Source organism: Myotis yumanensis, unplaced genomic scaffold (assembly GCF_028538775.1).
Source record: "Myotis yumanensis isolate MYYU_CA2020_CCGP unplaced genomic scaffold, mMyoYum1.0.hap1 SCAF_2, whole genome shotgun sequence".
Lineage (NCBI taxonomy): Eukaryota > Metazoa > Chordata > Mammalia > Chiroptera > Vespertilionidae > Myotis > Myotis yumanensis.
This window is the reverse complement of record NW_027223753.1, coordinates 31,217,787-31,242,428: the sequence shown is the minus strand read 5'-3', so window position 1 is coordinate 31,242,428 and position 24,642 is coordinate 31,217,787. Positions and strand designations below refer to the sequence as shown.

The 24,642-nt window shown below is 44.2% G+C and overlaps 1 protein-coding gene across 6 annotated transcripts in view; it reads left to right on the top strand.

Moving 5' to 3' along the window:
- Positions 1–20,423, top strand: part of NFYC (nuclear transcription factor Y subunit gamma) — a 65,921-nt gene extending 45,498 nt beyond the window's left edge. For 5 of the 6 annotated variants that reach the window (XM_070405008.1, XM_070405006.1, XM_070405004.1 and 2 more), the window contains exons 4-10: positions 1,241–1,354; positions 4,724–4,819; positions 9,856–10,029; positions 12,712–12,870; positions 16,220–16,327; positions 18,709–18,768; positions 19,700–20,423. In XM_070405008.1, coding sequence (XP_070261109.1) covers positions 1,241–1,354; positions 4,724–4,819; positions 9,856–10,029; positions 12,712–12,870; positions 16,220–16,327; positions 18,709–18,768; positions 19,700–20,131 — 1,143 coding nt within the window. In that variant the 3' untranslated portion in view covers positions 20,132–20,423. The remainder of the gene's footprint in view (positions 1–1,240; positions 1,355–4,723; positions 4,820–9,855; positions 10,030–12,711; positions 12,871–16,219; positions 16,328–18,708; positions 18,769–19,699) is intronic. The other variant, XM_070405007.1, reaches the window with a different exon arrangement.
- The last annotated feature ends 4,219 nt before the right edge of the window (positions 20,424–24,642 follow it).

Genomic DNA, 24,642 nt, shown 5'->3' with positions numbered 1-24,642 from the left:
ATATTGCCTGTTGCTCTTTTAATTTAGTTTCTCGTAAAATTGTTAAGTGAGCTGAAATTGAACAATTTTAATTATTATTTGATGCTTCTCTGAAAATTAGGAGTGTCCTGTTTTCTAGATGTTGAAAAGATACTGAGTGCTTTTTGAAACACCCAGTTCTTTTCAGCATGTAGTGTAAACATGTACCATCAAATCATCAGGACAGTGCCATCTTCTTAGCATCTTATTACAGTCTCTATTTGTTGATCTGAGCTCTAAAAAATGTTTGATAATGCTATTGTATCTGTGAGTATTGCATCTGTGAATTGTTTTACACGAATAATACTTGTGAGAGGGTTTACTTGGAGGAGACCATTACTGTATTCTTAGGAGTCTGCCACCCACTACAACTCTCTCAGAAAAAGAGCAGCTCCTTCCTTACCACTCAAAATGCATAGTCTCTTGTATTTGTATAGAAAGCTAACAGTTCACAGCAATTTTCCCTTCTATTAGCTTAATTCCTCCTCATAGTAATCCTGTGAGATTTGGTAGGATAAGAATTAGTAGTTTAATTTTCTAGATACGGAAATAGACAAAACAAAGAAAAAAAAAGAAAACAGAAAACTGACTTGCCTAGAGTAGGAGAACCAAGATCCCAATACTCATCTGCTTCCTTAACTCCATAGCTCGTCCAATGCCTGTATCCTATACAGACCACCTCACCAAGGATCCAGAGTCTTGTTTGACCAAGAGCTTATATTACTTGAGTACTTACTGTGTTCCAGGCCCTGTGCTGGGTGCTTGTACATATATCTTCTCATTTGATTCCCACAACAGTACTGGAAAGTTATCCTCTTTTTCAGTCTGTGAAAAATAAAGCCCGAAAGGATGGGAAGCCTGAGATTTTGCCTAAATCCATTGGCTCTCAGACTCATTATTTCCCCACATTGTCTCTCCTTGGATTATATCACTTACTGACTTTATGGCCCTGGGCAAGTTACTTCACCTCTCTTAAACCTAGCTTCTCTACAAGGCTGTTAGGAGAGTAAGAAAGTGCATGGTAGGTGCTAGATAAGTGTTCTTTTTTCCTCTTCTACCTGCTTTGTTCCTACTTGTGGTTTTATTTTATCTTGGGATCTCTTGAGACTACTACCTTCTCCTTTTCCAACACTTGCCCCATAGTCCAGTGGCAGGACATGAGATAAGGGGCAAATAAACTGGTTTGAATGACTGGTGATTGACAGATGTACATCTGTTACAGATGATCAGTGCAGAAGCCCCTGTGCTTTTTGCCAAGGCAGCCCAGATTTTTATCACAGAGTTGACTCTTCGAGCCTGGATCCACACAGAGGATAACAAGCGTCGGACTCTACAGGTAATATTGTAGACCTACATTGGGAAAGCTGGACAAGTAGCTAGCTGCCTGCTTCTCTTGCATGGCTTAGACCAGGGGTCCTCAAACTTTTTAAATAGGGGGCCAGTTCACTGTCCCGCAAACTGTTGGAGGGCCGGACTATAGTTAAAAAAAAAAAACTATGAACAAATTCCTATGCACACTGCACATATCTTATTTTGAAGTAAAAAAACAAAACGGGAACAAATACAATATTTGTATTTGCATGTGGCCCGCGGGCCATCGTTTGAGGACCCCTGGCTTAGACCAAAGATTGTTTTTCCTTAGGCCTCTGACAAGCTGAGTGTAATTGGTATCTTCCTCTACTGTTGGGAGGCAGGCATACCTTATAGCCATGATAGTATTTCCCCACCAAGAATTTTAATTTCCAGCTCTCCCATGGTTTTCACAACTCAGTGACTGAACTATTCACCTGGTGAGTCCTCACTATAAACAGAGGGAGGCTAAACTTATATTTATCTATTTCCAGATGTAAACAACTTCTGGTTAGAAGCCTTGAAAGGACAGTCCCAGGAAGAATCAGTTTTACTGACCTCGTTAGCCTCTTTTTTCTCATCTGCTTTCCTGCAAATCCTTTTCCTCTTCTTTTTTTGTTCTCTTTTTATTTTAATCCAGCAAACAAACATTCATATTGTATGAAGACCTCTTGGTCATTGGCTCTAGAGCAGCGGTTCTCAACCTGTGGGTCGCGACCCCTTTGGCGGTCGAACGACCCTTTCACAGGGGTCGCCTAAGACCATCCTGCATATCAGATATTTACATTATGATTCATAACAGTAGCAACATTACAGTTATGAAGTAGCAACAAAAATAATTTTATGGTTGGGTCACAACATGAGGAACTGTATTTAAAGGGCTAGAAGGTTGAGAACCACTGCTCTAGAGGCTCTCCCCTCAACCACCAGGGCCTAGCTGTTGGAAGAAACATTTCTCAGACATAGAGTAAGGATGTGACAGATATAAGAGAGTGACAGTATTTTAACAACAAAGCCAAGAGTGTAAATTATGTCTTCTCCTTGTTTTCCTCTTACCTCAAAAGTTGAAAATGTATTTATTTATTTATTTATTTACTCTATAGGTATTTACTAATCACCCACAATGTGCCGAGCACTGTTCTAGACTCTGGATACACAAAACAGATAACAATTCCCACCCCCAGGGAAGTCTACATTCTAGTGCAGCAAGACATTGAGAACTTACTTTATGACTGCCTTGAAGGAAGTCTGTAGATCTAAAGAGCCAATTGAAATTACCTTCAAGATCAGTTAAAAAAAAATAAGATAAAATTAAATGGGCAAAACATTTGAACAGGCCCTTCCAAAAAGAAGATTCCAAATGACTAGTAAGCATATGAAAAGGTGCATAACATCATTTGTCATCTGGGAAATACAAAGTAAAACCACAGTGAGAAGCTAGTTTATATCCACTAAATGACAAATCAAGATAGGAATATATAAAAAAATTGATATATTCTTGAAATGAATTGCTGTTCAACAATAAAAGAAACAAACTTGATCCATACAGCAACATGGATGAGTCACAAAAATATTATGTTAAGTAAAAGAAAGCAGAGAAAAGAATTACATAGCACATGGTGCCAGGTACTGTCCATAGTGATAGAAATAAGAGTTGTGGTTACCTCAGATTGGGGGGTTGTGGGGAGAGGGCATGGTAATTGGCCGGAAAGTGATGGAAGGGAACTTTATATTCTTATCTAGATGATAGCTACCTGGGTGTATATATTTATAAAAATTAATCCAGCTGTGTACTTAAGATTTCTGTATCTTACTGAATATGAATAATAATTCAGTAAAATATTAGCACTTAAAAAGACAAAATTACAATGTTAAAAAGACCGATTTAAGTATATCTATGTTTTCAAAATACTGTAGAACACATTAGTGTTTGTTTGAAGGTGATTATTATTTCTTTCTCTTTCACCCCTCCTCTCATTTCATGCTTAGATGAACCGTTTAGATAGCTTTGAGTAGGTGACATCATCAAGAATGTGATACTATATCGTACTAATCTTAAATGAGTCCTGGCAGCTTTAAAATGTGCCCTGCTTCGGTAGGATGGGTTTATTATCAAGCTGATGGTTGGCAAGAATGGAGGACTGAAGTTTTGCATTTCAGTGGCTTTGGGCCATCACAGAGACAAGGGAAGGAAAAAACAGAAAATTTCCATCCCCTCCTATTTTGTCTGATGAGTCACCTTTTCTTAAGATGTGATATGTAGAAGTTGCTAAGGATTTTGGTTAGAAGGTTGACTTCTCCTTCACCCCAACATTTTATTATGAAAAAATTCACACATAAACAAAGTTTATAGTGAACACCTGTATACTCACCACCTGGATCCTGCCATTAAAAGTTTACTTATTTTATCCCCATATCTATCCTTCTATCCATCAAATCATCATCTATTTTTAAATGAATTTCAAAGTTTACTTTTCCCTTAATACATGCATATCATTGTTCACTCTTTTCCCGTTTTTTTTTTTCTTTAAAATTGTCTTACACTGTTAGTATGTTGATTTTTAGTAAAAAAATAAAAATCCTTTAATTTTATTATTTAAAGAAAGAAATGTTACTCTTAGAAAGAACCCCTTCAGAGCAGGCTTGGGTTTCAGAATCATTAGTCAACCGACTCCTGTGTCCTCAGCCCACCTGAGACTCTGTTCTAGTAACTTCAGACTTCCAATATTTATATCACATTAAACAAGATTTAAACCATGGATTTAATTAACATTGCGATTTTGAATTCCAAAATAAAAATTTTGGAAACTAAGATACAGATCAGTAACTAGAAAATATTGCAAAAGTTATTGGATTAGAATTTCAGCCAGGAAATTCAAAATAGATTTTAACTGCTTCTGAACTAAGAGGCAAAATACTATTTAGAATCTTAAAAAGGTTATAAAATTGAATGATTGCCTAACCTTGCTAACCACATAATGACCAGAAACCTGCCACCTGAGATTGCTAGATTTGTACAATTTTACCTGGAGGACCATTTTTTAACAGTCATGGAGAGGACCTAGGGGCAGAATCTCACAGAGGCAGTAGTAGTTAGAGGCTCGAATATTCGGCTTGTGGAGCACGAGCTACAGGTAGGTTTTTTTGTTGACTTTGTAGATATCTTTCCAGCAGGTCTGATCATTTGAAGTTTATAAGAATTTGGCTGTGCTTATTTCAGCTATAGACTTGGCCATGGGTACTTAGTTTGGCTTAGAAGTCATCATCTTCTCTTACTTGTAACCTGGAGGTTATAAAGCCGGGTGAACTAGTTTCTCCCCAGGCTAATTTTTCACCTCGATTTTCTTTGTTACAGAGGAATGATATCGCCATGGCAATTACAAAATTTGATCAGTTTGACTTTCTCATCGATATTGTTCCAAGAGATGAATTGAAACCTCCAAAGCGTCAGGTGAGCTGGGAAGGCATTGCTGCTGCTGCCAAGCACCTTGCATATGGGTGTCTAATAATGCTCCTTTTCCTCTCTCAGCACAAGCCATTTGCTATTTCTTTTGCTACTTCTCTAGACCAGATCCATCCTTAACATCTCCTTCTGCTACTCATTTATGGATACTTTTAACTCAGTGCCGCTGAGGTGGTATTTCAGTGAAAAGAGATAAAATTAAAGACTTTGGTTATAAATAGTAAAAGTGAAGCTCATTTCAAGGTATCCTAGGAACTCTATCAGAGTTCTTAATCTGGGATGGGAGAACATGTCCAGTGAGTTACAGATTTTAGATTTTCAAGAAACAGCGTCTCTATGTGCACAGTGTTTGGAGTGAGTGGACTTTGGTTTTCTCTTACTCTTTATTGTGGTTCTCTATATAATGCTCTGGTTACATATTAAATCACCTGCTAGGGTTTTAAAAAATACCAATGCCCAGGCTCCACCCCACACCAAGTTGAATCAGACTCTGAGAGGGGAGGCCCAGGCATCAGTACTTTTTAAAGCTCCCCAGATGCTTTTAATGTGCAACCAGATTTGAGAACCACCGCTAAAACTGTTTTCTAAGCAATCACTAGAAAGAATGTGAATGTCTGCCTGCCTGCCTTTTCCTCTCTTCTACCTGCCCCTCTCCAAAGGTCACACGGATTTTTTTTTTCCAGCACCTTGGGTGCATAAGTCTCTTAATTGCGGTTTTAATAGGCCCCTATGCTTTATAACTCATTGGTTCAGGCACACACATTTCGTGACTCACCAGGTGTAATTGAGACACTTGGGGAATAGTACCAGAGTCTGGTGGGAGCAAAGGTGTGCCTTGTTCTGCTTGCTCTGTTTTCTTAACAAAATTTTAAGTGGTTTTAATGAATTATTTCATAGTATATTATTTTTGGAAATGGGTCATTCAGTGACTCTCATGCTGTCTCTATTAATAACCAGTCAGAAGGTGTAAGAGAAGTGGGCGTCTTAAAGGACATTTGTAATCCTGACCCTGCCTGGAGCCTTTGGATTAGCAAGCCCTCTGATACCCCCTTACTAGTACAGGGAGCCTCACTGTGTCTCCGTTCTTTCTGGGCAGTCTTTGCTACTGTAAACATCCTTGACTGGAAGCTGTAAGGTGTTCAGAGGAGCTTTCAGTCGGATGTTTACAGCGGCAGGCTGCCACGGTCGTCCCTGGCTGCGCATCGCCTTTGAGACATTGCAGGTTAGTGCCCGGGGGCTTCCTTCCTCTCTGAGAAGTCACTACTGCAGAAACCCAGACCTCTTCTCTTCCTTCAAAAAAAATGATAGGACACACATGCTCTCCGTGTTGGAATTTGTTTGAGCGGCCCCCTTAAAAACGAAGTGGTGAGATCTGTCAGAAAATCAGGCCTTGGTCATGCTCCTTGTGCTAACTTCTGCTTGTTTTCTGTGGGCTGCCTGCTGAATCAACTGGCTGGAGAGAAGGGTCATGTCCTGTCCCTTCCTCCAAAGTCCTCAGTGCTTGGCTCTCTTAGGGTGTCAGACAGCTCCTTGTTCCATCTTGACTCTAAATGCTGTGATCCGTCTCTTTTTTAAAGTGTGTCTAGCTTGAAACAGCTCCTTGCTGTCTAGACTCAGTTCTTTGTAGGTGTTCAAGCCATTGATTGGCATCCTGTTTGGGACAGCTGCTGCCTGGCCTTTGAAAGGTTGAGATTACTGGAATCTGGCCTGAAATTCTCAGGTAGCACTATTAATCCTCTGTAGACATGAAGTTTTCCCAATCTCCAAATTGGCTGACACCTTTTTAAGTCCTGTAAAAGCACCTACTCTCCAGAATTCACCCTTTCTGAAGAGGCAGCAGTTTGCTCTTGCTACTGAAGCTAATGGACTTTTTTCCAGTCTGTGGCTGGTAGCCCTAGGAGGTGATGCTGCTTATTCTCTGGCTGTTAGTCTCCACTTCTGAACACATCCCAAGAGTAAAGCCTCTCTTTGGAGAGGCCACAGCTAGAGCTGGGCAAGTACCCCATTCTGGATTGACCCAGTCATTCCGAGATTGTTCTAGCATCTGAGATGATGTTCCACTACTGGGGAAAGGAACTAGCCACAAATACTGAGCTGGGATCTAAGGTCCTTAACCTCTCAGAGATGCTTGGGAATTTATCTTGTTCTTCAGGAAAGCAAATAAAAACTATTTGAAAGTAGAAGGTTGTTGAGGTTTGACTTGTACCCCACTAAAGCTATGAGTTGAAAGTTCCTGCCCATTGAAATATCATTTCTCTTCACCCATCTCTTTAAACCAAGCATAATCATTCCCCTGCTAGCTTGACCTCCATTGGCTGAATGAGTCTTCATAAATGCTGAAAACCTTATATATGCCTCCTTCCATTCCAGTGAATTGAGAACAGTCATGCCCTCCCCACAGCGCAAACTGATTTGATGGAATGTCCTAGAATCTAGGACCTAGACCCTGCCTGGTTCATAAACAAGTTAGGAGGCTACAGTAGGCAGCACAGGAGAAGCTCTTCACCTGCTCTCCCAGCTTTTGGCAAGGGGTATTTTGGCTTCTGAAAGGGATATTTAAAGGGTTTCCTTTTTGTCTGGTGAAAAGACCATATTCATTTGTAGATCAGCTACAGTCAGGGATAACTGGATACAGAACCATCACAGGTCAGGGCTAGGAAATGCCAGTGTCTGCCTGCCTTCTCACTTCCTGCAGGTTTGTTCTGGGGGGCTTTTGGTCCTGTATACCTTCTTAACACCCAAGAGCTTTTTCAAGTTAGGTCTGAACTTTAGTGATTAATGTTTTTTATAAAGTAGGAAAGGAAATCTCAATGGGAAATGAATACATTGAACTCATTTCAAGAGCTTTGAAAAACATCAGTTTCATGGCTAAGGAGGATATCAGTTTATCCCTGCCACAGTCAAGGTCTAGTTGACAAGACTGACCTTAATTTATAATAGAAGTTGGAGTTGAAATGGAGGTGACATTGTCACAGTTAAGTTGTTCTGGAAACAGACCTAGCTGAAAATAAAAGGGGGCCCCCTCTTTCTTCTGCCTCAGAATGATCACATTCAGTGTTCAAACGGTTTGGGTCTGAAGCACAGAATACATTAACCTAAAAAGTTGGTTCATGTTCGAGGACTAGCTCAGAAACCCAGCATGTCACAAGTGTCTGCCTAGGCTGAGTGGATGGCCATCAGGAAATCTGGTCATGCAGAGACCCGAGTGTCTCATAGGCTTTATATCAGCAGTCCTAGTTTTACTATCCTGGGCCCCCCAGTCACCAGGCAAGCAAAATAATGCCCAGCCCTGTTCTACAGGGAACATGGATTTCTCCCCACACTAGACTACAAAATCCTAGAGGTAGCAAAGAGAGTTTAGGGTCTCTTCTATTGGGTTTAAAAAACTTGGGTTTAAAAAAAAGGTACAGCAATACCTCAGAGATATTGTGGGTTCAGTTCAAGACCACCACAATAAAGCAAGTACAGGCATCCTCGGAGCTACTGCTGGTTTGTTACAGACCACTGTAATAAGCAAGTTTATCAATAAAGTGAATTGTAACCTTTTTTGCTGATGGAGGGTCTTGCCTTCAGTTTGTTAAAAAAAAAAAAAAAAAAAAAAAAAAAAATCAACACCTGGGAAGTGCAATAAAGCCAAGTGCAATAATACATGGTGTGCCTGTATTTTCTTATCTCTGTCTGCCTGGCTCTATAAATCCATTCTCATTCAGCAAGTGCTTATTAGGTGCCTACAAGGGAATGAATAGTGGGGACAGTGGAGAGCAAGAGAGAGCTAGGCTTTGCCCTCATGGGAAAGTAGTTAATTTGACAAGCAAGGACAAAAAAGTTCAGTGAGCAAAGGACTGGAAACCCAGACTAGAGCGCCTGACCTAATGAGGGGATGATGGGGTCAATGCCAACTATGTAAATGTCACTTTGGGGAGCTTTGAGGCAGTCCACAGGGTCTCTATACCTTGAAGAATTGTCTTTTCCTCTTATCTTGAACGTGGCAAACTTAGCCTAGAACAAGGGAGTGAGTAAATCTAGTTAATTTTTTGCTCAGCCAGCCCAAGTTGTATGTTTCTGTTGTTTTTGTTGTCCCAGGCAGGGGCACCGTGTGCCACAGGGTCCTCTGGAGCAGATGCCGATCTCTGTCAATGGTCAGGGGCCGACCAACCCTGGACCCTCAGGCTATAACCATGCCGTAGTGTGTGTAAACATCCTACACTCTCAGCTGTGAGCTCAAGGTGGCTGGGAGAGGGTTGTTTACTCCTTCTGCCATGGAAAACGTCAGCTGAAGAAGGAACAGTCTCTTCACCCAGCAGATCCGACAGAATGCGACCTCCCTAGTCAGCCAAGGCAGCACCCAGCGGAGAGCTGTCCCTCAGGCCCCCTGGGTTGCTCTTCTGTGGCTAAGTACAACCAGAAGCAGATGTGACACTGGCTGGATGTGGCCCTCAGTGACCACTGAGCTCTCAACGTACTGTGAAAAGCTAAGCACTTGCCTACTGATGCTCTCGATCCTAACATTTGATTCTGAAATTTCAACCCAGGAAAAGCCCTATGTCCTTTCCCCCTGCTCTGTCCCTCCTGAGATGGTGGGAACAAAATAAGGAGAGTGCTGCCTGTTTGGGAGATTGGGAACTGGCCTGAGAGCCTGACGCTTGGGTAGCATCTTCCAGTGCTCACAGTTAGCACTGTCCTCAGATCACAGGCCTTGGCAGCATTTACTCACGAGCACTGCTAGTGCGTGGCTTTTAGTGGCAGTAATTATTTGCCCATTTGCAACTTATCATGCAATGGGTGCTAACTCTACTTCAGAAAACTGGCTGTAAGTTTGGTGAAACCTATGGAATCTGTTATTTTTAGTTTGATGTAGCACAACTGGTCTCTTCGAATTCCAGTTTCCCTTGGCTTCAAATGTGGAGAGCTCAGCATTCAGCAGGCAACGGCACAGAGCCCGTTTGGGGGAAGAATGGAAATTCACTCTGGCGGCTGCTGAGTCGGTTCTTTTCCTCTTACCTGCCTCTCCTTCTACCCCACAGGAGGAGGTGCGCCAGTCTGTGACTCCTGCCGAGCCTGTCCAGTACTACTTCACGCTGGCTCAGCAGCCCACCGCCGTCCAAGTCCAGGGGCAGCAGCAAGGCCAGCAGACCACCAGCTCCACAACCACGATCCAGCCCGGGCAGATCATCATTGCGCAGCCTCAGCAGGGTCAGGTCTGTGAGCTGCAGGGGGTGCCTGCCCAGCAAGATAGTACTTCTTAGGTTTGGGATGGTGAAAGCTTGACCAGGGCAAGACAGGTACTCAGAGCATCATAGAGCACTGGATTTGAAGTCTGGAAACCTGGGCTCTCCCCAGACTCAGCCATTGAGGTGACATGTCACCCTAATCTCTAATGGGTCAAATGAGGAAAGTGTAGTGGACAAGATATTCTTCAGGATCCTTATGAGCTAAAAAGTTTTGGAAGGAAAAACTGTATGGCACCCCCATGAAGAGTAGTGGCATCTCTGTAGAAGGTGTTTTAAGTGGACTCCATGCCTGCTGTCTGAGTGTCCACACCAGAATTGGATTGTATCCTTAAGGGAGAGATTAGGCATGCATACCTCTCCTCCCCTTCTCCCCATCATTTCTCTGTCCTACTGTATTTAAGTGAAGTGTCCTTCTCTTTTTACAATAGTAATCAGAATATTCTCTCTCTCCCCAATACAATTGTGAGAGCAGCATTATGCACATTTGTTGGGAATCATTAGAGGCTACAGAGAACTCTGTTCTCAGAGCTCTGAATCCAAACTCCCTGTCAGTCATCAGTTTATTTATTCATCAAACATTGGTCATCCTCTGTAGGTAAAGTCCTATGCCATGTGTTGGGGACACAAGCATGAGTCAAACAGTCCCTATATTTAAGAATTCACAATCTAGTTGGGGCTACAAATAATTAAAGATTATACCACCATGTGGAAAGTGTAAAATATTCTTAGGATGTGTAGAGGGTATTATGGGAATGCATCAAAAGGGGTACCTAACAAAGATGTGAGGGGGTGGTAGAAGAGGATGTCAGAGAAGGTTCCTTTAAGGGAATAATATGAGTTTTAGAGAGAATAATGGAAATGAATCAAAATAGACAAGGAGGGACTTCCCAGTACAGGGCTCGGCACAAGCAAAGTCTTGGAGTTGAGAAATAGCACAAGGCAGTGGGGAAAGGCTGCAGCACAGGGAACATCTAGCAAGTCTGAAAAGACAGGTGGAGGACACATTCTAGACGGCCTTGTGTGTTCTAGTGAGGAGCTGGGTTTGCCTAGAAGAAAAAAAATGAAAGTGGCAGTAGATTTAAATATAATTGTGATTTTAGGACGTATTCCCTGCTTGTTTTTTTTTATCCATATAACAAATTTATTGAATGCTTGTCTTTACCAGACACCATGCTAGCAGGAGGGGTTCAAAGATGATTGGAACTCAATCCCTGCCTTAAGGAGTTCACTGCACTGTGATGCCTAAGGGACCTTCTTTAGCTCTTGCTTGTGCGTCTGCAGTGGTGAGAGGTTTGCCTGCCAAAGGCTTTATCCCTTTATAGAGAGAACTTCAAGGGAGTCTGCTAATGGCTGGCTCTTATTGGCTGATCATCCTAAGAAGCTCATAGTTGTTGTGCCCCAACAGCAGGGCACACCATACGTGATTTGACAGCTGCTATGCTAACACAAGCCCTCATTTTTCTGAGATGATTTAGAAATACTTTGGAAATCCTCTCAGGAAAATTGAGTTGATAGAGTACAGTGATGAGTTGGCAGTATGCATTTTTTTTTAGTCAGCGAGAATTTCATGTATCCTCTTTTCTGCCACCCTGGACTTGCTCAGCCTGGAGCTGATAAGGCTTGTGAGGATGGTAAAGTTGGTTCCTCCCAGCATCTTCCAGCTATTGTTTCCCTGTGTTACTGGTTCAGGGTGGCCTTGTGTTGTGTGACACACCCCAGGACCTCTGTAGTAATGGCTATTTCAGGTTGAGTGCAGATAACCTTTGCACAACAGAATACATACTAAAGTCGAAGGAAGGCATATTTTGGTAAAGCGAATCCTCTATTTTCTGTCATAAAATTGGAAACTTTTATTCCTGGAGGCTTGGGGAATAGGCTGAGTTGAAAATTGCAGTGTGAGAACAGGAGATGTTTCCTGTTGTCCTAGCCAACTGCATGCATTTTTACACAGGTCCTTCTGTCTGTCTCCCCCACCCTCCTGTTACTTAGGGGTGGCCTCAGTTAAGATCCAGGTATTCAGTATTTGGTGTCCAGTGCATTTACCTGTTCACTCTCCCATAGGCAGCTGTGCTATGATCCAGAGCAGCCAGTTGGCTGCTGCGGGCTGGGGTCGCTCTGCTGCTTAAATGGGGTGAAAACCAGTGTGCACTTTATTTCCCTCCCAATGTCTTGCAGGCCTAAGAAGCAGCCCAGGATCCCAAATTTAGTAAATTCATAATTCATACTGACCCCACTTTCCATTTAGTTTGCCCTCCAAATTCACCTGTTCTAGACTTGACTTGGCTATTTCTCAAGTGAACTGTCGTGGTTGATTTTGATTCTTCTGTACCATATGTGCCTTACTGTCATCGAAGTGGCTGTGAAAAGTTGCAGCATTTGAAGCATAGAGATGTTTGGGGCTCAGGCAAATATTGTGTACTATGAGCCTAAAAATAAATCTCTTTGGTTTTTTTCATCTTTTATTTTGGTGAGTAACTTTCACAGTGCTCTAAACCCAAAGGACTCTAGGTTGAGTATTATTTGGTGTTAACATGACTTCAGGCATTCATGGAGAGGATTTGCTCCTAGTTAACCTCTTGGTTATTAACCCCTTTGTAAGCCTACTGACTCTGAGCCAGACTCAATCAGCTTTCTCATGACTCTTTCCAGAGCACACCAGTGACCATGCAGGTTGGAGAAGGTCAGCAGGTGCAGATTGTCCAGGCCCAGCCACAGGGTCAAGCCCAGCAGGCCCAGAGCAGCACTGGACAGACCATGCAGGTGATGCAGCAGATCATCACAAACACAGGAGAGATCCAGCAGATCCCGGTAAGCCCTGCCTTGCCTCAGGTCTGCATGGCACTCTTCAACATAATAACAGAGATACTTAAAGATTTTATATCTGTATATACACACAGACCAAAAAAAATATTGTGTGTGTGTGTGTGTATAAACATTTTTAAACCTATATTCCTGTTACCCTAGACCAGTGATGGCGAACCTTTTGAGCTCAGCATGTCAGCATTTTGAAAAACCCTAACTTAACTCTGGTGCCGTGTCACATATAGAAATTTTTTGATATTTGCAACCATAGTAAAACAAAGACTTATATTTTTGATATTTATTTTATATATTTAAATGCCATTTAACAAAGAAAAATCAACCAAAATAATGAGTTCGCATGTCACCTCTGACACGCGTGTCATAGGTTCGCCATCACTGCCCTAGACCACAACTTGCTTCACTGTGTGCTCACTGCTTTCCTTTAACCCATGTTAAAGTTCACCACTGTGCGGCAGCTCCTCTTAATTTCCCCTCACTCCACCTACATAGAGAAGTCATTGTAACCACCATTCTATGCCAAGGCCCAAAGGCCCTGTGAGACAGTCCTGTCTTTTGATTAGCAAAGAATAAGAGGGAGGTGTATAGGGAAGACCATAAATACACTTGTTGCATATTCATGAGTCAGTTCCCACTGGAGCCTGCAGCAAAGTATATTTTTGGCTTTCATTTAACTTATCCATTCCTTCAATGTGGACTACTGCTTCCTGTGTGCCTTGAGGGATTTCATTTCTTAGATTTGTTGACTTTTTTACTTGTACTTGTTCTTTTGTTTAAAATGTTCTTGTCTCAACACTTGCCATTTATACATTGGTCATTTTGCCACCAAAAAATGTAGAAAGTGAGTGACATGGAACAGTCCTTCTATTTCCTACCCCTTGTTCTTCCTATTATAAATGAAATGTAGGCAAATCTGGAAATTCACTTGGGCTTGAATAACCACTTTCTCTCTGAAAAAAAGCTCAAAAAGTATCCTCAACTCTGGTTTTGAAACTGTTCTTACTGGGTTAACAGAGTACTAGGCCAGGAGAAAGTTTAGGAAAGTGGAGTGAGTGTGTGTCTGTTGTTATCTTTCTTTCCTTCTTTCCTTCTTTCCTTCTTTCTTTCTTTCTTTCTTTCTTTCTTTCTTTCTTTCTTTCTTTCTTTCTTTCTTTCTCTCTCTCTCTCTCTCTCTCTCTCTCTCTCTCTCTCTCTCTCTCTCTCTCTCTCTCTCTCTCTCTCTCTCTCTCTCTCTCTCGTCATACACACACACTATCCATCAGCTGCAGGTTCCTTGCCTCACTTTTTCAGCCACCAACCCAAGACCTCTCTTGAATGGTTTTCATTCATGTTGAGGCACCAAGATAAGTTCATTTAAGCCAGAGAAGAGTAACTGGCTTGAGTGTTTTTAGCCCTCTGGCTCACAGAGCTTTAGCACAGATGAGTAGAATTCAGGACCTTGTCTTCATGGTTCTCGGATAGGAGCTTGCATTTCTAAACTCATCAGCATGCTTGCAGTAGCGATGACCTTCAGGAAGGAAACTGCTTCTCTTTTGAAAGCCCAAGGGGTAGACTTACTTGCTCTTTAGTTAACATATAAAAGCTGTGAGTATCCCCAGACTTATCCTGTGATATAGGACTGAAGTATATCATCAGATGTCTAAACTTAAAAGAAGAGCTTCTAGCTTCTAAGAGCTGCTTGGAACTAGTTGGTGCACAGCTTTCCAATCACATTTGAGTTTCTGCAAAGAGCTCTTCCCAGCCAGGAAATGGAAAATCCCTATGGCCGTCAGTATACCTTCCCCACTGCTGGGACAAGGCTTTAGTCTTTCATCCTGTGTGCCTTGGCTGGAGTTCTGTGACTCCTGGGACCAGACACCGTCAGTCTCAGCAGTGAGGTCTCCTAAGCCTCCGCCCAGCTGCCTTTATCCCCATAAGCATCTTAACATCGTTGCCTGGAAGCTGCATCAAGGGATTGAGGTGGGGAAGGGAGGCTTGGCATCACAGCCTCCCAGCAGCTCCTCTCGGCACATTCTCAGGAAATAAATGACTGCAGGTCACAATATCATGCCCTATCTCCTTTTGAATTAGATTCTTACAGGTTTAGATTTTGTGGCCCTCCTTGCCTTAAGCAGACAATTCTGGAATGATCTATCAGAACTTTAGAATTAGCCTGTCTGGGTGGTTCCAATCCTCTTCCAGGCTGGCAGTTGCAGAGAAGCAGTTTGATTTAACAATGCACACAGGAGTGCCACTTCAGCCCGCCAGCATTTTCCTCGTGGAAGTACAACTCCCTTCAGTGATATTAGCTCTTGAAGGCAGGGGAGTGTTTATTCCAGGACAGAAGCCTGTTAGCCTCAAGAAGCTCACCCTTACAACAAAGGCAGCTGGCAGCCAAGAAGGTGATGTCTGGGCGCCCCAAATCCCAAGTGTGAATGTCTGCAGCCCTCCTCTGCTGACTTCTCTGCTGAACCTCAGCTCCTCTTGTGTTGTAACCACTTTGGCCCTTTCTTCATCTGCACATTCAAAGCACTAAAACTTTCATGGTACACTGGAGCGTTAAGAGCCTGAGTTAAGGCTTTTAGCACACAATTAAATGCAGTATGTGGTATTATTGTATTATCTGAGACTTAATCTTAAGCATGAGGGACTCCGAGGGCATTTTTGTAGGTTTGGTTTCCCATGATGGAGTTTTCTGTGAAAGGTTTATTGATTCAGCTTCCCCTTGGGAGGTGTTTAGCCAGAAGCTAGTGCTGAACACCAAGGATCCTAAAAGTCCCTCAGACTCCCGTTGGTCCTGGCTCTTGGGGACAGAGATAGTAAAGCTGGCCAACTTTTTCTTCCAAAATGTGCAGCGTGGAATTGGGCAGTTCTAGGGCTGTGGTGTGGAGTGACAGCCATCTGCTTTGTGCTCCTGCAGACACTGGAGCTGTTCTCAGTACAGTATTAGATCAGCCATTCTGGGAACTGGGTGGAATAGTGTGGAGCTGGAGGAAAGAGAGGCCCACACTTAAGGTATAAACATTCTGATGATGTTAGACAGCCTTTGGGATAAAATCCTAAGATAAACTGAGCAAACAGCTAAGAGCCAATGAATGTTGAGGGTGCAGCCATGCTTTTTCATGTATGTGACAAGATCCTCAGGGAGTTTTTTCAAGGTCCATTCAGGGAACTATTCTCTTTTGTGTGTGTGACTTGCAGGATAGGGAAGTTACGGTTTTGCTGTTTTGACCTCTGTTACAAAGGAACTTTTCTGGGCATGCTTTTTTGGAGGGCTCAGTGGAGGGCACATGGAAAATTGGCCTGTTTGAAGTTGCACTCAATCCCCTGTGGTCTGTTTGTCTCTGCCCTGCCCTAGGTGCAGCTGAACACCGGCCAGCTACAGTACATTCGCTTAGCCCAGCCTGTATCAGGCACCCAAGTTGTGCAGGGACAGATCCAGACGCTTGCCACCAATGCTCAGCAGGTATGTGTCCCAGGGATGCAGGGCTTGACTTGGGGACCAGCAGGAGCTGGCTTCCTTATTATTCTCCCTTCCACCTTATTCCTCAGCAAGAGCCACCTCCACACCTGCATATCTATTCTACCTCCACGGTGGGGTTTCATGGAGAATTGCATTCAAAGTGTGTCTCTTACCATCTTGTTCTGAAGTGCAAGGCAGGGAAGTCTCAAGTATACTTGAAGAAAGCCTGATGTACCTGTATGCAGGTCTCACCAGAAGTATTTTGACAGATTGCCTCTTTGTCAGGCTGTTAGCAGCTTTAAAACTGAATAGCTGTTGTGTTCTGGCCCTCCTGTGCCCTTTGGAAAGCTTCCTTAGATTTTATCCTCACCTCCTCAGGCACCCTTAGCCAGAGATTGCTCCCCTTTCTTCTCTCATGCCCTAGGATGCTGGAGGCTGTGAGCCACAGGTGCTGAGGGGGCCTCCCTGGGCTTGGGGGTTGGGGAATGTGGGCATCATTGCAGGGGGTGGGGGTGCTGCTCAAGGAGAGGCATTGTTAATGGATTCTTTTTTGCCTCATACCCAAAAAAAGCAGCGATCGTTTAAGAGCTGGATCTGTCTGGCCCAGTTGCATTTCTGGTGATGTATCTATTGACAGTGGTAACAGAGCTGAGTTTGTAGAGCAGGTCTCCAAAGATTTAATTTGGGAAAATGTGAGGAATGAGCCAAAAGTAAGGCTTCTGAATTCCATATAGTCTCTGGGATCATTAAAGGCTCACATGGAACTTGGGCTTTTCCTTAATTTCCTTGGAGTTCACTGACATGGAATCAGCTCAAAACTGGTCATATCCTTGGGTACCTCACCCTCCGCTTTAAAAAAAACAAAAACGCTCATAAACTTTTGTAAGATTCTAACCTGGGATCCCAAAAACTTTTTATGGCCTAGGGGTGGGAGGAAATGAGAAGGAAGAGTTCTTGGTTTCCCAGATATCAGTTTTGGAGCCAGAAACTAAGAAACTAAAGCCAGAAAGCTTGACTTGGGGGGTTTGGGGGGGGGGGGGGTGGTTACAGAGAGGAGGGGAAGAAACAAGAAGAGAGCACCTGAGGGCAGTCACAGTCTATATAACAACAGATAGTACTTGTGACAATTGGCACGGGGTAGGTGCTCAGTAATGTACGTTTAATGAATGCTGAATAAATAGTGTGTAAAAGGAATTTAAAGATAAATGAAGCTTTCTTTGATATAAAGGGCAGTACTGCTGGCCATGGCACAGTTAATCTCATCTATGAGGAATATTTTCCATTTGTCTCAGGGTCATTCATTTATTCTGCAGACATTTCTTGAATAATTTATTTGCACTGGGAGATTCAAAGACAAAACTTCGCTCTTGCTCTCAAGCAGCTTATAGACTGATAGGAGGAAAAAGACCCAAAACAAGGAACAATAGTATGAAGCTCTTTCACACGTATCCCCTAGACATGATGGGTTGTTTTTGGCCGTTGTGAGGACACCTGAGAGGACCATCCTTACCATGTGGGTTGGCTGTAATGATTCCAAGAGATGGTGCACAGAAGACATTACTAGTCAAATGTTCCACAGACACAACTGTGCACACAAGCACGCTTCAGTCTTCTCTCCAACAGCTGGCACTGTACGATGCATTCCTACATGGCGGTACATTTCTTTTAAAATCCACACCTAAGATTTTAAGTGCTCGTGATAAATGTTTCCTTGCCACCGCCCCTCCCCCCCCCCCCCCCCCCCGCCCCCCATCCTTGGCCCAAAGGGCTGCACGTGGCCACTATCGGAAAAAGTACTTTATAGGTTTGCCACAAGGGCTTCTAGGGCCAAGGCCACCTGCTCGCCAGGGTGTTTCATATTCCAGTCAGATAATCTGGGTGATACGGGTTTGGTTTGGAGCCCACCTTCCAAGAATGAAAGGGACCACTCACTACTTTGCCCAGTGTTTTGCAAATTGTCTTCACTGGCTACAAGACTCTTAGGGTTTCTGACTAAACCGAAAATGTTATGCTCTCTCATGTCAGCACTTATGAGCTAGGTGTTTGTTTGATTTGAGCCCCAAAAAGACCTTGATGAGGGGGTAGTAGGTGACTGGTAATGTCGTGTGTTCCAAGGTCCTCTTTATCAGCAGTTGCCAACCATGCGGACCACCGGTTGGCGACCGCTGCTGTATATGGTGCCAACTCTAAGTAGCCTTCAGGGCTACGGGATGGGAGGGACCTTGCTTTTCTGCTACACGTCAAACACCTGTTCTGTGCCAGGCATTATTCTGGGCACTTTATATGTATTGTCTCATTTGATCTTCATGACCCTCTCCTGGGTGGTGGGCTGGTGGCCGGACCCTGCAGCTGACCTGCCTACTTTGCTATCTTGATTCCTGCAGATCACACAGACAGAGGTCCAGCAAGGACAGCAGCAGTTCAGCCAGTTCACAGATGGACAGGTAGGACCCCCAGTCCGAGCAGGGGCAGAGGGTGAGGAATGGGGGTGAGGGCTAGTGGATGACATCTATGGGTTTGGGTGATTAGGGCAGCTGTCCCATTTTCTGTTAACAATGAGGGGACAGAAATTGTTAAAACAAGTACAGTTTTTAAATCAGGCTGCCTGTCCTTTAGCATTATAGACATTATATAGCCCAAATCCTCATTTTACGGATGAGTAAACTGAGTCCTAGAAATGGGAAATGCTTTGTCCATGATCACTCAGCTGTTCATTGCAGAACAAGGACTAGAACACAGGTGTCTTGTTTCCCTCTCTAGGGCTAGTTTTTCTCTGCTGCTCTTTAATGGTATGGGTTAGTTGAAATGCAGAGAACATGGGACCTCTCAACCTCTCAGTGCCTGGAATTCAGTAATTCTAAACCCGTGCAAAGAAAGAATCTTACTTTTCCCTCGGCCTATCCCCTCATACTATGACTATGCTCCCAGTCACCCCTGAGGACATGATGGGATGACATGCCCAAGCTTGTATTCTCTGCTGCCCGGAGGAGAGGAGCCGCATCATCCACCTCTGGTTCCTGCCAGCACCAGGCGCTAGGTTCACATGCCAGGGCTCCTGTGGCAGGGGTTTTGGCTGGTTTTTTGGGGGGACACCTGAGAAACCAAATGATCAGTTGGCACTAACTTCCCAAAGCGGCTCTGTGAGCATCTGCTTCACCCCTCACGGGTCTTGGCTGTAGGAAGTGTTTAATTCCAGGTGACCTCCTCAGCAGGGCCCATGTAGGAAGTGCAGGTTCAGTGTAGTCAGATATTCTGAGGAAAGGAGGAAGAGGGGGTAATCCTATTGCCTCTGCCAGTGAGGTTTACTGAGAATTGGGGAAATGCTGACTTCCAAGCTGCTGGTACAGTGGTTCGAATTGCTTGTGTTTGTCACAGAGGAACAGCGTGCAGCAAGCTCCAGGCTCTGAGCTAACGGGAGAGGCAGAGCCCAGAGAAGTGAAAGCCACAGGAAATGCAACTCCCTGCACCTCTTCCCCGCCCACTACACACACCCCCTCACACCGTGCTGGTGCCTCCTGTGTCTGCTGCTCCCAACCCCAGCAGAGCTCCACATCCCCTCCTCCCTCTGACGCCTTGCAGTGGGTGGTGGTTGAAGTATCTGGGGCCCCGAACCAACTCGAGGCCCATAGGGAGCTGCATGCCCCTCTCCCAGGGGTGACCTCACTCTCTCCTCTCCACCCCTCGCAGCAGCTCTACCAGATCCAGCAAGTCACCATGCCTGCGGGCCAGGACCTCGCCCAGCCCATGTTCATCCAGTCAGCTAACCAGCCCTCCGACGGGCAGGCCCCCCAGGTGACCGGAGACTGAGGGCCTGAGCTGGCAAGGCCAAGGACACCCAACACAATTTTTGCCATACAGCCCCAGGCAGTGGGCACAGCGTCCCTCCCCAGAGGACCCCGCCGACCTCAGCGCCTCCTGCAGGCTAGGACATTGGTGCACTTCGCCCCACACCTGGGGGCCGAGATTCTCCAACAGAAAAATGCAATATTTTTTATTTCCTTTTTTTCTTTTTTTTTTCACCGAGGAATCAATATTTCAATATGTTGAGCTGTGTGTCCAATGCTATGAAATGAAAATATTAAATAACATATTTATGGCATTTTCTTGAAGAGTGTGGTTGAAGATATATTTCTTTTGTTTTTCTTTTTTGGGGTTTTACTTCCACTTCTTTTTAGGAGCAAATCTCCTAACGGGTGTATGTTATCTCCTGACTCTTGGAACAGCCGCCACCCCCAGGATTTTCCATCTTTTCTGTCCTCTGATTAAATTAGGTGACTGCGTGTAGCTTCTTTTTCATTAGTGGTCTTCTCTCCTTGTCCCTGCTCCTGCCCTGGAGCTCTGTGCACCTGCATCCAGAGGCCATGGGATCATCCTTGCATTTGAGAGATGAACTCATTCGCCATGGAGAGGAGAGTGGATGGTTTCATTCCCAGACCCTAATCTCCCAGGGACCCAAGGAGACTAGAACTTTGTGCATTTACCTCCATACACACATTTTTATTTTTTAAATGCATTAAGAATTGTGCTAGTCTCCTTTGCTGCATGGACATCAATGCATGACATGAAATAAACCTCATTTTAGACAATTAAAAGTCTTGAGTTCTGTATTTGGCAGCATTCATAGGGCCACTTGGCTTGGGAAAGGCTTGGAAAGGTTTGTTTGCCTTCAGGTTGGGTGTCTGTGAATGAGGGGGGATCCTTTTGAAAAAAAGCTAAGGGAAACTTACACTACACATCTAATTCAAACTGAGGTCTTCAGCTAATTTTAAAGGTAAACTTCAGCAGGATCTATTTGCTCCTGAGAGGCCCCTGCCCACCTTACGTCCTAGGCTACCACCATGGGCCAGATTCAGTTGTGTCCTGTTTGGTTGAGGGTCAAAAGAGAACATCTCTCAATGAGAAAGCTCCATTCTTCAAAGTAGGACCCAGATAAATCTCTCCTCTCCTGTCTTGGCATGGGCTGGCACTTTGAGTTGCCTGCTGTGGGCATACCCAGTAGCATCTGCCGTGGAGGGCAGCTTAAGCCCCTTGTCAACCAGCAGGTCACAAGAGGTCTACAGCCAGGGCCTGTATTCTGTTAATTGAAACAGGAATAAAAAGAGCATTCTACTTCATTGACCATACTGGCCAATGGGGAGCTGTCTTCCTTACCTTCACCATGCCATCCAATGAGGCCCGTTGTCTGGGAAGATCAGAGAACTGATTGCCAGGAAAAGTAGGTATCAATTTCTTCTCTGACAGTAATATGCCTTAAAAACTTGGGCAACTCCCTTCCCTTTGGGACTGTCTCAAGGTGTGAGATGGGGATGGGGAAGAGTCTTTAATATTAGATGATTTTAAGTCTGACCCTGATGTCCTTACAATTCCTCACCAAATATCTGCTGTCAACCTGGACATGTGTGTCATCTTTTATTTTCAATCATTGACCGAAGAGTACTTCACCTTGTTCCACACATACAAATTTGGGTGGCTTGCAATGAAAACATACACAATGAAATAAAATATTACAGATCAGAATTAGGAAGAATATAATTGAGTAGGAAATGGATCATAGAAAACAAATAGTCTGGCTGTAAAGATCTACCTGGTTGTTAGAATTAGGTTTCACACTTCATCCTGGGCTTCTGGGCCACCAAAGCAAAAAGAGCCAAAACCAGGTAAGAGTCACACCAGCCCTAGCCGGTTTGCTCAGTGGATAGAGCATTGGCTTGCAGACTGAAGGGTCCTGGGTTTGATTCCAGTCGAGGACACATGTCCCCGTTGTAGGCTTAATCCCCAGTAGGAGGCATCCAGGAGGCAGCCAATCAATGATTCTCATCATTGATGTTTCTATCCCTCTCTGAAAAAAAGAAAAGTCACACCATAAAAGGAAGAAAAATGACATTATTTTATAAAAGCAAATCTTTTACTAGTTTTAAGGGCTGGAATACATGGTACCTCCAGTGTCATCAGGGTAGGGGAAGCAGATTCTATCACCATAAGAAGGCAGTAAGTCTTCCCCCATAAGAAGCCTCTGGCAGCTCCACAGGCTCCCAAGTTCAGTGCCCCTCCTCTTTATCTAGTTATCTTCATTCTAGCTCAACTTTTCTCTCAAGGGTTCATGGCCTTCCCACTGTGCTGTATCCAAACATGCAAATATTCCTTGATAGCTGGGTGCCCAGCCCCACGTGGAGAAAGTGCCAGAGGGAGGATGAAGTCAAGTGCACACAAGGGGCCTTGGCCTCAGAGAAAAGCTCAGCTGTTTTCATTTCCTGGCTAATCCACCACATTGAGGCCACTGAACCGACCCACCTTGCTGCTCTTTGACTCGTTCTGAAAATCCAAGCATAATTGGAAACATAGGCCAGTCAGTGGGTCCCCATTTCTCCATAGATTTCCATTCTTGGAGGTTTCGATCAGTTGTGATTGGCAAGCAGCTTCCTTGCTGAGCACGTTCCCTTTAAATTTTCCCCCGCCAGCAGGGCCCGTCTGGGTGTAAACAAACACTTCAGTGCAGCCCAAGACAGCCCCTATCTAATACCCAGCACGATCCCCTTACATCCGGAGCACTCTTCGAACATTTTTCCTAGCACTTGCAGCTTTCGTCCTCCTGATGATCTTCACAATGACCCTGCAGGGGAGAGAGGAAGAGGGATCGTGATCCCTGTGTTGCAGATGGAGACATGGGAGACACATCCAAGTGCAGTGACTTTCCCAAGGTCACTCCATGAATAGGGGTGGTGCTGAAACCAAAACATTGGTCTCCTGATCTGTGTATACACAGCTGCTTTCTGGCCAGAGTGTGTGTGTGTGTGTGTGAACAAGGCTTTACTAAATGTGAACTGACTCCTTTTGCTCAGCTTCCTCAAACCCATTGGCCCAGCCTTGAGTGTATGTGGGGGAATAAAGGAAGCAATTGGATCTGGTCTGTGGACAGCTGGTGGTTGGGATAATTTTCCTGGAAGCGGATGCAGGAGACTGGAGGCCCCTGGGATTACCAACAGACCACCGGGCTGGCTTCCTTGCTGCTCAATTCTGCTGATGCCACAAGGGGGCAGCATGTAGCACTCACCCAAGTTTCTAGGAGATGCCTTGTCTCACCCTCATTCAACTTGAGACAAGACTAGGAACTATGGAGTATGACTGCCCCTTTTCTCAATGGGTACTCGATCCTTGGCCCCTTCCTGGGAAGACCCTTAACTTTTGAAGGGAGGTACAACTAGGGCAACAGTGAGGGTTGGAAAACTACCCTTTCCAGAATATTACATCAGGGTAGGTGGTTAGATTTTAATAAGGACTTTCCAACAGCTTAAGTTCATTCAAGGCCCTAAGTCCCAGTTTGGTGTCTTTCCACTCCCCTTTCCTGCACTGTGTGCTCCTGCCACATTCAATTACTCGTTGGCCCCTGAACTTACTCCCATGTTTTCAAAATGTACTGGCCCCAATGCCTGGAATGTCCTTTTCCACTTATTGATCTCCTATACATCCATCAAGGCCCGATTTAATTGGCCTTGCTGAGAAACCTCTAATTCCTGGAGTGGAGTTAGCAAAGACCTCTTCGATGCTCCCATAGCAACTTCTACAGTCTCTATTATTAGTGCTCAAATACAGTCATTCAGCAAGTATTTCTTTGGCACTTTCTGTGTGTCAGACACTGTTTTGGACATTGTGAAGACAGATGAAAACAAGCCAGGCGAGGATTATGCTGTCATGGAGCTTATGTTGAGTTGGAGGCAGAGGTGGGAGGGGAAATGGAAGAGATAGACAAAAAATACAAGTTAGGCCCTGAAGAGACCCCCTGTCACTCTATTAGAATTTTCTAGTTTGGGCTCTTCCTTACCTATGGTTCTCCTCCACTTCAAGGTCATCTCTGCCTTCCGAGCCCTTGTAGGATAGGGCTTGACACCAAAAGAATAACAGCAACTGATGAGTAAGTAAATGAACATGAACCCTTCCTCACAGACGGCCTTCAACACTGCACACATCCCACCTCTGCTCTCACTGTAGCTTTTTTCTTCTTAATTTTTTATTGAGCACTGATAAAATGCTACAGGGGTATTAAATGGAGAATTTTTTAAAAATAAATTTCTGTGAAGGGAAATATATCTAAAACTTGGTACCTAAGTGGATTATCCCATTTCTTTTTTTTAAGTGTCACTTTTTAAAAAATTATATTTTATTGATTTTTTACAGAGCGGAAAGGAGAGGGATAGAGAGTTAGAAACATCGATGAGAGAGAAACATCCATCAGCCGCCTCCTGCACTCCCCCTACTGGGGATATGCCTGCAACCAAGGTACATGCCCTTGACTGGAATAGAACCTGGGACCCTTCAGTCCG